The sequence below is a fragment of the Balaenoptera borealis genome, assembly GCF_965194805.1.
Source record: "Balaenoptera borealis genome assembly, chromosome: 1".
Taxonomy (NCBI): domain Eukaryota; kingdom Metazoa; phylum Chordata; class Mammalia; order Artiodactyla; family Balaenopteridae; genus Balaenoptera; species Balaenoptera borealis.
The window spans coordinates 139,869,123-139,882,945 of NC_138860.1; the positions used below are offsets into that span (position 1 = coordinate 139,869,123).

Consider the following 13,823-nt stretch of genomic DNA (forward strand, 5'->3'; position numbering starts at 1 on the left):
CCATTGAGTTTGTATACCATTACTTACTTAACTATTTCTAAAGTGTTGGACATGTAGGTTATCAGTATAGATAATGCTAAAATGAATACTATTTTGTCTAAATGTTTTTCTTCTGATGAATATCCTTTAGAAGAATTTCTAAGCAAAAAGTATGTGGGGACTTCCCTGGTGGTGCAGTGGTTGGGCATCCGCCTGCCAATGCAGGGGACATGGGTTCAAGCCCTGGTCCGGCAAGATCCCACATGCTGTGGAGCAACTAAGCCCATGCGCCACAACTACTGAGCCTGCGCTCTGGAGCCCATGAGCCACAGCTGCTGAGCCCATGTGCCACAACTACTGAGGCCCATATGCCTAGAGCCTGTGCTCCACAACGGGAGATACCACTGCAATGAGAGGCCTGCGTACTGCAGGGAAGAGTAGCCCCCACTCGCCACAACTAGAGAAAGTCCGTGTGCAGCAACGAAGACCCAATGCAGCCAAAAATAAATAAAGTAAAAAATAAACAAATTTTTAAAAAAAGTATGTGTATTTTTAAGGCTAATGACATATGTTCATAGCGCTTTATAAAACAGTGGTGCAACTTTACAGTACCACCAATGGTGTCTAATGTGATAATTTGTTATTACCATAACTTGATCAGTAGTGTTACCATTAAAAAATTGGTTAGTGGTTGGGGATACTTTCTTAAGCTAGGTGTGAGTACATAAAATATTCATTATAGTAGTCCATATATTTTTGTATATGGTATTGTTAATGATTTTTTACCATAATTTATATTAATGTAATAAAATATAATAAATTAAAATGGTATTGCAATGATTTTTGCATTAATTTCCCTAATTACTAGCAAGGTTGAACATTTCCCCATGTGTTTATAATTTTGTCTCCTTCTGTGTGAACTGCCTATTTATCCCCTATTGTCATAGATCTATTGTGGACTTGGTATTTTTCTTACATATTTTAATAAGTTATTTTGACTATTTTAGATATTAATCACCTTTGTAAACTTTGATGCATGTATTTTCTCTATTTCCTTTAATTTTAGTTTTGGTTATTTTTCAATTATGTAAGTTTTCCATTTTTATATTCATCTTTTCTTTGGAGATTTCTTCTTAAACTGAATTTTAAGAAATTATCATTATTTCTAAACTATTACTCAAGCTTTTAGTCAGTCATTAGTCACATGCACTGTCACACCTTTGGGGTATAAAAGATATGTGTACTTTTAATTCTGAGAAATTAAAATGTGACCTTAAATTACTGGAATTCATCTTCACAAGTATACTTGCCCATGACAGAAACAAGTCATTATACATGATATTTCAACAACATCCCTATAAGACAATATGGGGTAGATATAAATTAGTCATTTTAATAAACAGACAAATTGAGATACCCATAGATTATATGGGTTCAGAGTTACACAAGGAGTTTGTAGAAATATTAGGTGTAGAGTCTAAGACTTCTGGATCAAAGCTTTACCATTAAATCATGTTTCTAAAAGAAAATATACTCAGGGTACTAAATTCAAAATTTTTATAACACAATGAGGTTCAAAGCTGGGCTTGAGTCAAAAGTTCAAGTTCAACTGTTAATGATGAGTAAGAGTATGTACAGACTTTCATTTAGCCTCCCTGTAAATCTCTTGGATGGGAATATATTATTGACTAACAACAGATGCTGACGTTATTTCAAAGCCCATTGTCCTGAACATAATCAACATGACCTTGGACGATGATGACTGCCACAGATAAGAAAGGAAAGATATAATCATATAGAATTTTGAGACAGTTTGAACTAAGATTCTGACATCAAATGGAAAACACTTAAACTGTTTTCCTTTCAATCAATTTTTTAAAAATATTTATTTATTTGGTTGCACCAGGTCTCAGTTGTAGCAGGCGGGCTCCTTAGTTGCAGCACGCGTGGAATTTAATCTAATATAATTTATGAATATATTTTTTACATTTACCCAACTGGAATGGTAAAGGATACTAGTTTAGAATTACAGAATATTAAAGGTAGAGGTCTAAAAAGCAATTCAGTCAGACTTCTCTTTTGACTGATGAAACTCTGAAAAATAAAGTGATATGCTTAATTCACAATTCTCGTCGATTGCAGAACCAGACCTGAACCTAAGTATCCTTACTTTCTCTCCAAACTACCAGCTATATTCAAAATTCTTTTTTTCCCCACATTTAAATATCTGCCATGATTTTTCTAAAGCTAATATTTTTAAAACTTCATGTTTATGAAATTATCATAAGTATGATAACTTATTATCATTCAGAATTATACATATACTGAAGTGTTAAGATAAACATAATTATTTGGTTTTCTTACTAAAAAAATGTAGATTTTAGTAGCTAAAAAATTTCTTAAATTTGTATTGGAATCATGGGTATAGCAGCCTCTTACTCCCTGGTTAAAAAATGTTTAAATGAAACTAAAAAACAATGCACTTTGCCTGGTACACACAGTGAAAAGTACTTGTGGCATTTGGGAAACTCAAAAATGGAAGAGCTTCTCCATGTGCTTATGGTATCTCTGGCTGATAGGAGATGCTTTATAAAATTTAGCTGGGAAGCGAATTAAGTATTTTTATTAGACGTCTTTCCTAAGTTCCAATTTTAGAAAAGGTACAGGTAGAAGGGAATTTACAAGTTTCTTTGAAAGACGATCAATCTGAATACAACACATGGTTAATAAGGCTGGAAAATGGTAAGAAAACAGATATTATTAAATAGAAGAAAGCCTATATATTATATATATCAACCAAACTTCAAAGTGATAATCAGTTTACTTTGAATACTAAATAACACCACTAGGAGAATTTGTAGCTCTCTTGTTTGAAAGGAAGAATTCAAATTCTTAAGATCTGTCAGAGTTATTAAACACACAATGCTTATTCAACCCCGAATTTCCTTTAAAACAAATAGACTTTCAATCACACAGAGCTTTTTCTCTAGGACCTAGACTAAAATGTTATGAATTAAAAGGAAAAAAGTACTGACAAATTGGCTGGTTCATTCAAATAAATCAACTTGAAAGGATTATAGATTAAGTTGACAGTTTGAGTATTATGAGAAAAATGGAAGAAGGTTGAGTTTTTAAAAAATTCTTAGAATGATAGAGTAAGAAATTCCATGTATGATATAATTTTTGACAATATAAAGCAGAAATAAAATAGTAGCTTGTAATTCTTATATAGGGCATAAGGTGGTGCTATATTCTACCAATTCAAGTAAATTCATATAAAAGGAAAAAGAACTGTTAATTCATTTGTCATATACAAATATTATTTATTTTCATTCACAATGCATAAGGAAATGCTTAAAAGCATAAATTAAAAATAGTAAAGTTGAAAATTCTAGCTCTCAAAAACTTAAATATATCAGTAAAGTTACATTTTTCTTGGAACACTGTAGAGAACATGATTTGTTTTGACATACAATTCTGTATTATTAATTAAAGTTTTAAGTGAGATAGAATTATTAAGCAGTAGATCTGCCATAGACTTAGTCAAAGGAGGAACTTATATGTCATCATTACCATCATCATCATCACTGTTGCTTTCTATAAAGATACCCTATGTCACACTATTTGAAGGCTATTTACTTTTTGTTAAGTAGGTAAACAGACTGCTATTGAACTTTTTGTTATTAAAGAATTATAAACTGTACATACTTAAAAACTGTACATACTTAAAAACAAGAGGTTAAACAGATGATTTATAAGGGGAAAATTTGATATAGATTGCTCACCTAATTGACAAGTTGAATTGATTAACATTTTGAAAATGAGAGACTTTTATAAGAAAATTATTATTTGGAGCCTTCACAAAAATTAAGTTAGACAACCATTTCAAGTCTAAAATGTTTATATTTGTATTGTTTTACATATATAGACATATATAACCTACATGTTACACAACATATTCACATACAACACATATGTTGTATTATATATATGTTACACAACACATATATATGTAAAATATATGTAGACATAGTCTAACTAGGAATCTGGATATAGTATTGCATCTCTGGAGCTTACAACTCATGGCTTTCTCTAATTTTAGTCATGACTGGCAACTGAAGCTATACTTCTCTCAAAGAAAAATTTCTAACACTCCTTGTACATTATGAAACCTAAGTAAATGGATAGAATTCAGGATTAAAAAAAGAATAGTGATACAGTACCTACATATGGTATACAGAAAGTAACACATGTATAGACCCTGTGAAGGTGGTACTTTCCTCCCATAATTCAGGTCTTTTACCATTTGTGTAGATATATGATTTAAAATCTGGCTTACGTGTACCCCATTACAATAATTTTCTAATTTCTGAAAAGACCTTTCTTTTCTGTCCCAATTCCATACTTCTCCACTCCACATGAAACTGAGGTACCCAAACTTGTTTAAAATAGATTTAAAGTATTTGAAGAAAATTAATTTAATAATTCTTTTAGTAACTTATTCTATCACTCTCAATTAAAACAAATTATACAATAACTGTATTCCTAACCAAGTACTTCTTAGAGTTGTTGTGAAACTTAAGAAATATATAAAATTTAAGAAATTAAAAAAAATAACTTCAAGGTAAAATGCAAACAAAGAACTGAATCCTGCTGAATAGCAAAAGGATCACAGATTAAAAAAAAAAAATCATTTCAGCTCATCTAAGAAATATCAGAGAGTACAAACAGTGGGCAATATCAAAATCAGAAAAAGGACATAAAAAGTCAGGTAAGTAATATGAAAGCTATGAAGTATTTCTAAAAGACATTAAATTTTATATGGAAGTCACAGAATTTATGAGTTGACAGTACACCATCTTCTTTTAATCATTAAATTCTCCTACTATCTTTTACCTAATTCCTAATTATCATCAGTACCTTTCCTTGCTCTTGATGTCTTAGATGCAAAACTTTAGTCTTTTGTTATACAATCACTATGGCCTACAGATTAATTTTGGTGTTGTCTATTAGAGTTGTCCCTTCCTTACTATGTTCAGGTACTACCCTTGGCCTAGCTGTACTTACTCTATACCTGGATAACTCTATCAGCCTCTCTATAGTCTCCCTAATTTGAAGTCTCCATACACAATATACAACAGTATAATAACTTTTCTTAAACTATACTTTCATCATGTTATTCCCACATAAAGACCTACAGTAATTTCTTAGTTCCGTAATATTAATAACAATATTATTTATTAAAGTAAAACTATGTCCCTGGCATTGTGCTAAATTATTTATATATGTTAGATGATTTAAATCTTTCAAAAACACACTAAATATAATTATTCCCAATTTATAGATAAGGAAACTAAAACTCAGAGGGGCTGCTGACTAACTTACCAGAGGTCACACAGTTATTAAGTGACAAAGCTAAAAGTTAAACACAGGTCTGTCTATTCAAAGGTTTTAATCAGCACCTTAGAACAGTGCTTTGCACAAAGTAGTCATTCAATAAATATTTGTTGTTGTGGGAATTCCCTGTTGGTCCAGTGGTTAGGACTTCATGTTTTCACTGCTGAGGGCCCGAGTTCAATCCCTGGTCAGGGAACTAAGATCCCACAAGCCACGCTGCTTGGTGCAGCCTAAATAAATATTTGTTGAATAAATGAAATGCTATACTAACTTGGTATATTGTTAATAATGAAATGAAAATCTTTATTTTTTTAATTCAGGGCCCATTACACTAAGCAAAATAGCTCGCATACATTACCTTTTTAATGAATATTTGTTGAGCTGAACTAAATTAAAGGAACTGTATTGGTATGTACCCAAATAATAAGAGCATGAAAAAGAGAAAAAGTTTTATTATGGCTTTAATATAACCCATATTAATATTCATTTATATTTTATAAAATTATATTTATTTACACTTTTGAATCAGGTAAGCAACAATTATTTAAGTTGATTTTATTAGTTAGCATTTAATTTAGTTGCAAAATACAGAAAGTTCCCACTGGTGGAAAATAATATTGTTGGAACACTAAATATTGTGTGTGAACATGTTGGACATGCACACCAAATTGCTTAGGGTGTATAGATTCCTAAACAGTCTGAAAAAAGTTCCTTGGAGATAATGTTTTAAAATTTTAATATAGAACAAATGTCACTGTCTAGCAATTTAAAGATATAAGGGACTTCAGAGTTCAATAACAAATACAGAGTTGTTATTTGAAACAAAAATGTAGCTCTTGAGAACAATCAGTTCAGTTTTCTAACAGCAGTTATAGTATGTGGTCATAACCATTTTTCCCCCTTTTACAGAGGTCCCTAGGTACACATTTTTAATGTATCCTAGCAGTTTCCAGTTAATGTTTTATATTTCTGTAGCTATTATTTTCTGTTGAAAGAAAACTAGTAAAGGTTGAGTCTAGAAAGGGAAAGCAAAGGAAGAAGATCAATATTAACACTCTACAAATATTGACTTAGCGAAGTGACTTTGTTGTCTTTCTCTCAAAGGAACTGATATTGAATGAATGATTTATTTATAAGAAACACCTATGAAAAGTATTTGTTAAACAAAACCAAAAAATTGCTTGGCAAAGTATATAATTGCATAATCTATTCATCAAGTTCAAAAATTGAAGAGTCATCATTTTTAAACTGAAGACCATTTAATAATATTCTTGTCCATCATTTTCACTTTAAATTTATTAAAACTGGCTTATAGGTAGAAATGCTACAATCCACAAAAAACCTCAAAGAATTACTTCATAAACTTTACTTGTTCTCTGTAAACACCAAAAAGTTATTAATAAACTTAATGTCAAATTTGTTTTCAGAAAAAGTCATACCATACCTATTCATTTAAAATACTATACCTTTATTGAGTTTGGCTCAGTTAACCTTGAGTTTCGGTTACTATTAGCACCCATGGTAATTGTGAAAGAAACAGATGTTCTGAACTCTCTAGTTGTTGTCAGTAAAGAACTCCTGGTGTCTCCTGTAACAAGTAATAGTTATTCAGTGTCACATTATGAAAAGCTGTCAATAAGAAGTCTGTTTCTAAACACAGTGTAGTATGAAAGGACTATGTATTAATTTCATCTCTTTGTTCTTCCTATTGAAATAAACTCAAAAGTTTTATATTTATCAGACTTTAAAGGCTCCTAATTTCTGATCTACTAATAAGATTCTTTATTTCAATCTGTCATCTTTTAGCCTGAAATTTTAGTTTTAATAAAATATAATGAGCAAAGCCAAGTCAAGTTCCAAAATAAAATATTACTTCAATAGATTTTTATAGCTAAGTGAGTCTAGAAACAGTAGCTAACAAAAGTTTGTTTTATCACTGATAAGCTAAGATGGAAAGAAAAATTTATCTGAATATGATCCTTAATTCTTGAACAAGAAAAGTAAATACCTTTATTTGAGAATGACTCCTGATCAGTTTTTCTTATGATTCTGGGTGATGGTTTTGGTACTGGTGATGGGTCCCTTTCAGGGGACCCTTCCATGTGGCTTCCAAACTGTTGACGCCTCAGTTTACCGTCAACCTCCAATTTTTCTAGCGTAGTTTTGAGACATTGTTCATTGGTTGTCATATATAATTTACAAAACTACAGGAAGCAAGTACTCCAGTGAGTAAAACATTCAATCATACGTTTGGGAGGAGAAAGAAAATGCACATTAGTAGGCAAGGGATAGACTGATAGATGGAATATATTTCCTATTGAACTAGGTTACTCATTTTATTTTCTTGAATCAGATTGACCACCCTCAAGTGACCTAGTGAAATGCAGCCATGATTCAATAAGGAGGCCATAGCCTGAGTGAAAATAAAATGTTACACAAAGAAAGGTGATTTATTATTATTTTTTTATGACATGTGCAGACTTGCATTTGTTCTAAATAATTTTTATGATTCTTCCACTCCCAAAGAGGCATATTTCAAAGAAGAGTGTGTGTGTGTGTGTGTGTGTGTGTGTGTGTGTGTGTAAGCACATGCATGTATTTTAACTTCGTTACATTATTTTTAAGGTAGTCATCAGATTACAATTGTGGGACTGGAGAGATTAAATTTCAAGTACAATTAGTACATAATATATAAATATATCATTGTCAATATTTAAAAGATGTGTGCCTTTAAAAATACTTCTCCTATACAGTAAGCAAATTTACATCAGTATGAGCTTATGTACCTTGACGTAGTCAAATCTGCCATCAGCATTTACGTCAGCCAAATTTATTACGGCATTTACTTCTTCTCGAGTCATCTTCTCACCTCTCTGGGAAAAAAAGATTTATTTTAAAGCAACATGACTATCACTTTGTTATGCATGGGGAAAGTAAAAATTAATTTTAATCTTTTCTACAAGTAAATTTGAATATATGGTTTCATTAAAAATCTCAGAATGAGTATTATGTCAAGCAAAAATGAACCTATTATATGAAAGAAAATTTTACAATTTTATTAAATTGTGTAAAAGTTTGCTGAATTTCAGTTTACTAAATTTCAACAATATATATCATAGATTCAGTAATAACTACTATTAAATTCAGAGTAACAATACTTTCTCATGCTGTACCAAGAAACAGAATGGTTTCTGAATCTCATTTATACTTTAGTTCTCTTTTACTTATCACATATGAACCTATCACTGATTTACAAAGAGTTCTGGCAGGAAAGAATTGCAAAGGAGCACAAGAGGATTACAACACAGGCTCAATTTTATGCTTTATCTTTTATTTATAAAGCACCTTTCATCCAGAAGGATCTTTAAGTACTTTACAAACAACATATATGTGATTCATTTCACCTGCCAGTGAAATAGTTATTTCTGATGTGGACTTTGGTAGCCAAAGCTAGATTCCAAGTTGTTCTGCAAAACATGCATATTACAAAACTGTTTTACAGATCTTACCTTTGTTAGAAGTTTATAAAGATCAGTGTGTAAAATAGAGCCATCATCATTTACATCTAATTGCTTAAATGATTTTAGTAATTCTGCTTTTGAAGTAGGTTTTTCCTTTCTTAAAATCAAACAAAAATCATCAAAATTCAGTTTGGCAGTTTGAGGAGTCCAATACTTATTAATGGTCTTTTGGGATGGATTTCTTCCTGCATGCTGAAGAGCTGCCCAATAAAACAAGTATTATTTGTTACAGTAACATTTGGAATTGGTATTTAAGTACATTTTAAAAAAATCATTATATACTACAATATTATACAAAAGTACACACATACCAATACATTACCTTTGATGTTGATAATCTAGTGCTATCAATGTATGCCTGACTTTCAAAAATGACAATATACATATATGTTACCAGCTAAAGATTCTCAAATATATTAAAATGCCAGAATTAAATAGATTTTTCCTATTCTGATAGTTGGTTCTCATCTTACATAGTTTAATTAACTGACAATATCTGAGTTACCTCATAAGAGTGCCTGGAGAAAAGAAAAATATTTAAAAACAACCATTCACTTAATTGTTTTGAGGACATAGGAATAAAAAAAAGCATAAATTATTACTTTTTCTGGCTCAACAAATATTTTAATGAAATGAGTAAATCATTAGTTTGAGAATATCGCTGACAACAAGTCATTATATCTAAAATGTTCATCACTGCCAGCTATTAGTTTCAAGAACATGAATCACGTCCCAAATGTCAAATACATGCACAAAATGTATCCTACTTGCAGTTACAGCCCTGCTAAAAATCAAGAATGTCAACAAACTTTGAGAGAACTCTATTATAGAGATACAATGGTCAAATTACTTTTCATTTTAAACCAGAACATTTAAAAATAGTCCTATTACCAGTTATTCATAAGACATTCCTATTTTAAAAGCTATGCCCTTATAACTATGAGATGCAAAGAATTACAATGTGAGAAAGGCTTTGTATATTTGCATGTCATATCACACTAAAATATAATGGTTTTAAACAATTGTAGATATTTTGTACAGTTGAATAGGAGTAACTTGGTAATTTGCAAATAGACTAATCTCTTCATATTAAGACTTTAATATCTTAACACTATCTAAAATGATCCAATAGTAAGTTTCCTAAGCACCACAGACAAAATTAACAGAATTTTAAAAGGTGTAACTGTCCTGAATTATACTACAAACTTCTATCATAAAACCTTATATTGGATATTTCCCACTATCTTAGGTGAGATTTCACAAGATCTATGCATTGTCAATCACCATTAAAAATTGATAACCTAGATATTCTACAATTTAATGTAATAAGGAATAATATATAAAAAACAATTTAACTAAAGAAATATCCTCAAGGAAATAGAAACTAGATCAAGGCAATAAAATGCAGACATTTGTGAGTCCATTATATTGAACATTCATTGTACACAAGAATAATATGAGGTGATTTTTTATTTTTAAAGATATAAGCTTCTTGGTTCCTAAGAAGTTTTATAATCTAAATAGTAAGTCCACACCTTAAGTGTAAAGTTGCTACTTGTGGTCAAGATTTATGGTTAATAACATATTAGAAGTTAATGGACTAAGATAAATTTTCCCATCTTCCAGATTATGCCAGTGCATTGTACCTAGATAACATAAACTTTGGCAAAGAAACAGAAACAAGATCATCAACTAGAGGTGACTCTCAGAGTTACCAAAAATTACAGCCATAGCAATTGCCATCTTCCATTCACCTAGAAAGCCTTTGTGGAAATTTGTAACAGTGGAAATAACATGTTTTTTTAAATTTCCACAAGTTTATTTTGGAAGTAGACAAAAGCCCTAATTACCATGTTGCCCAGGAATAAAAGATAAGTAGTCTGCCTAGTGTATAAGTGGACAATTCCTTAATTCATCTATCAAGATAATCACAAAAAGGGCACATGTGTTTTAGGATTCCATCCCCAGTCAGCCTCCTCCCTTTAAAATCTGGGAATACAAGTAGGACCTAAATGAAGTTGTGATTTAAAGTCAAAAGTCCATGTGAAAAAAATGGTATTTTCTGTCCAGCTCTGGAAAAATAGATGTGTAACTCTTTCCCACAAGTGGCAGCTCAAATGCTTGTTGCTATCTTCAATAACAAAATATTTTTAAAATATTTTTAAAATTACTGTTGTCTAAAAGAACAACTTTCTCAGAATAAAATTATTTTTGCCAAAACATGTATTAACTAAACATTCCCATATCTAAGAAATAGGTACTATACTAACCTAACTTTAATCTTTAGTTTTAGAATTAGTTGGAGCTCATTATGAAGTCCAATAACAGTGAAAACACAATGTAATTGTAGATGTTTAAAGGTTTACACCAAAATACTGATCTTCTGCCAGGGTTTACTTTAAGCTTTGACATGAGTTTATAATACCTGTATTATTTGTAAGCTGGGGAAAAAAAGGAACTCTAAAGTTCTCTTTGACTTTCCATTTCCAAATAAGATAAAGTACTGCTTTATCCTATTTCAAAATGGAATGTCAAAGCACATGTATGTGCATAAGTGGCAGAAGGTTATAGACGAAAGGCATAAAAGTTTAAGAAAGAGACATCACTGGTTCACACAACCAGTTTTTTAAAATCTAGATTATCTGAAATCAATCATTACAATTTTACAAAGAATATTCCACCATAAAATCAAAAGTTGAAGAGATGAACACTACATTATTATCCTCCCAGATAATTCTATACGACTGATAACACCTTAGTAATACATACTCATTGATTTAAACTAAATGCCATAGTAGCAGAAAGCATGTTAAACTTTTAAACTTTGTAGATTCATGATCTCAGCCAATGTTCAAAAGAATAGAGAGAAAAAACTAAAATTATAGTTTATAATAAAATATAAATTTTAATCTTTTCAATTTTTATATTTCCCAAAATGGGTTTCCTCAAATAGATATCTTATTGCATATAAATCCAAGACACTGTTGCAAGAATATGTCAGATTTTTTATTTCAGGAAACTGTTTCTAAAGTTGGCAAAAAAACTCAGTTTTTCTACTCATAAAGTTATTAGCCTTGATGAAACCGACATGAGTATAGTATTATCTGGTATTGTTGTTTCCCACTTTCTTAAGACTAAAGACCTCCAAGTCATTTGACACACCTAGTAAGGACCAAATTCACTGGTTTGGGGGATATCTGCACCAGAAGATTTAAAATATAATGGAAAACACAACCATACAAAATCTATGGGATGCAGAAAAAGCAGTTATTAGAGGAAAGTTCATAGCAATACAAGTCTTCCTCAAAAAACAAGAAAAATCTCAAATAAACAACATAAACTACCACTTAAAATAATTAGAAAAAGAACAAACAAAACCTAAAGTCAGCAGAAGAAAGGAAGGAAGAAAGATCAGACAGGAAATAAATAAAACAGAGCTTAAAAAAAAAACAATAGGAAAAGTCAATAAAACCAAAAGCTGGTTCTTTGAAAGAATAAACAAGACTGACAAACCTCTGGCCAGGCTCACCAAGAAGAAGAGAGAACACAAATAAACAAAATAAGAAATGAAAAAGGAGACATAAGAACTGATACCGCAGAAATACAAAAAAACCACATGGGAATAGTATGAACAATCATATACCAACAAATTTGACAACCTAGAAGAAATTGACAAGTTTCTAGAAACATACAGCCCACCAAAATTAAATCAAGAAGAAATAGATAATTTGAACAGATGGATCACTAGAACTGAAATAGAATCTGTAATTTAAAAACTCCCTACAAACAAAAGTCCAGGAGCAGATGGCTTCACAGGCAAATTCTACCAAACATACAAAGAAGAACTTATACCGATCCTTCTCAAACTCTTTCAAAAAGTTGAAGAAGAGGGAACACTCCCAAGGTCATTCAATGAAGCCACCATCACCCTGATACCAAAACCAGACAAAGACACCACCAAAAAAGAAAATTGCAGGCCAATATCTTTGATGAATATAGATGCAAAAATTCTCAACAAAATATTAGCAAACCAAATCCAACAATGCATAAAAAAGATCATACACCACGACCAAGTGGGATTCATCCCAAGTTCACAAGGATGGCTCAACATATGCAAATCAATCAGTTTTGTTTATGATACACCACATAAACAAAAGAAAAGTCAAAAACCACATCATCATCTCAATAGATGCAAAAAAAGCACTTGACAAAATCCAACATCCATTCATGATAAAAACTCTTACCAAAGTGGGTATAGAGGGAACATATCTCAAAATAGTAAAAGCTATTTATGACAAACCCACAGCCAATATAATACTCAATGGTGAAAAATTAAAAGCCTTTCTGCTAAAATCTGGAACAAGACAAGGATGCCCACTCTCACCACTTCTCTTCAACATAGTATTGGGAGTCCTAGCCACAGCAATCACACAAGAAAAAGAAACAAAAGGTATCTAAGTTGGAAGGGAAGAGGTAAAATTGTCACTATACGCAGATGATATGATACTATAGACAGAAAACCCTAAAGACTCCACACAAAAACTACTAGAACTGATAAATTCAGCAAGATAGCAGGATACAAGTTTAACATACAGAAACTGGTTGCATTTCTTTACACCAACAATGAAATATCAGAAAGGGAATGTAAAAAACAATACCTTTTAAAATCACAACCCAAAAAATAAAATATTAGGAATAAACCTCACCAAGGAGGTGAAAGATTTATATGTTGATAACTATAAAGCATTAATGAAGGAAACTGAAGATGATTCAAAGAAATGGAAGATATCCCATGCTCTCGGACTGGAAGAATTAATATTGTTAAAATGGCTATACTACCCAAAGCAATCTACAGATTTAATGTGATCCCTATCAAATTCCCATGACCTTTTCCACAGATCTAGAACAAATAATCCTAAAATTCAT

The 13,823-nt window shown here is 31.1% G+C and overlaps 1 protein-coding gene across 6 annotated transcripts in view; it reads right to left on the reverse strand.

Annotated features, from left to right (window-relative positions):
* EFCAB7 (EF-hand calcium binding domain 7) overlaps positions 1-13,823 on the reverse strand; it is a 58,801-nt gene that overhangs the window by 40,066 nt on the left and 4,912 nt on the right. For all 6 annotated transcript variants that reach the window (XM_082357401.1, XM_082357404.1, XM_082357400.1 and 3 more), the window contains 4 exons: positions 8,886-9,097; positions 8,163-8,249; positions 7,385-7,580; positions 6,843-6,964 (listed from right to left, as the gene is read on the reverse strand). In XM_082357401.1, the coding sequence (XP_082213527.1) occupies positions 6,843-6,964; positions 7,385-7,580; positions 8,163-8,249; positions 8,886-9,097 (617 nt within the window). The remainder of the gene's footprint in view (positions 1-6,842; positions 6,965-7,384; positions 7,581-8,162; positions 8,250-8,885; positions 9,098-13,823) is intronic.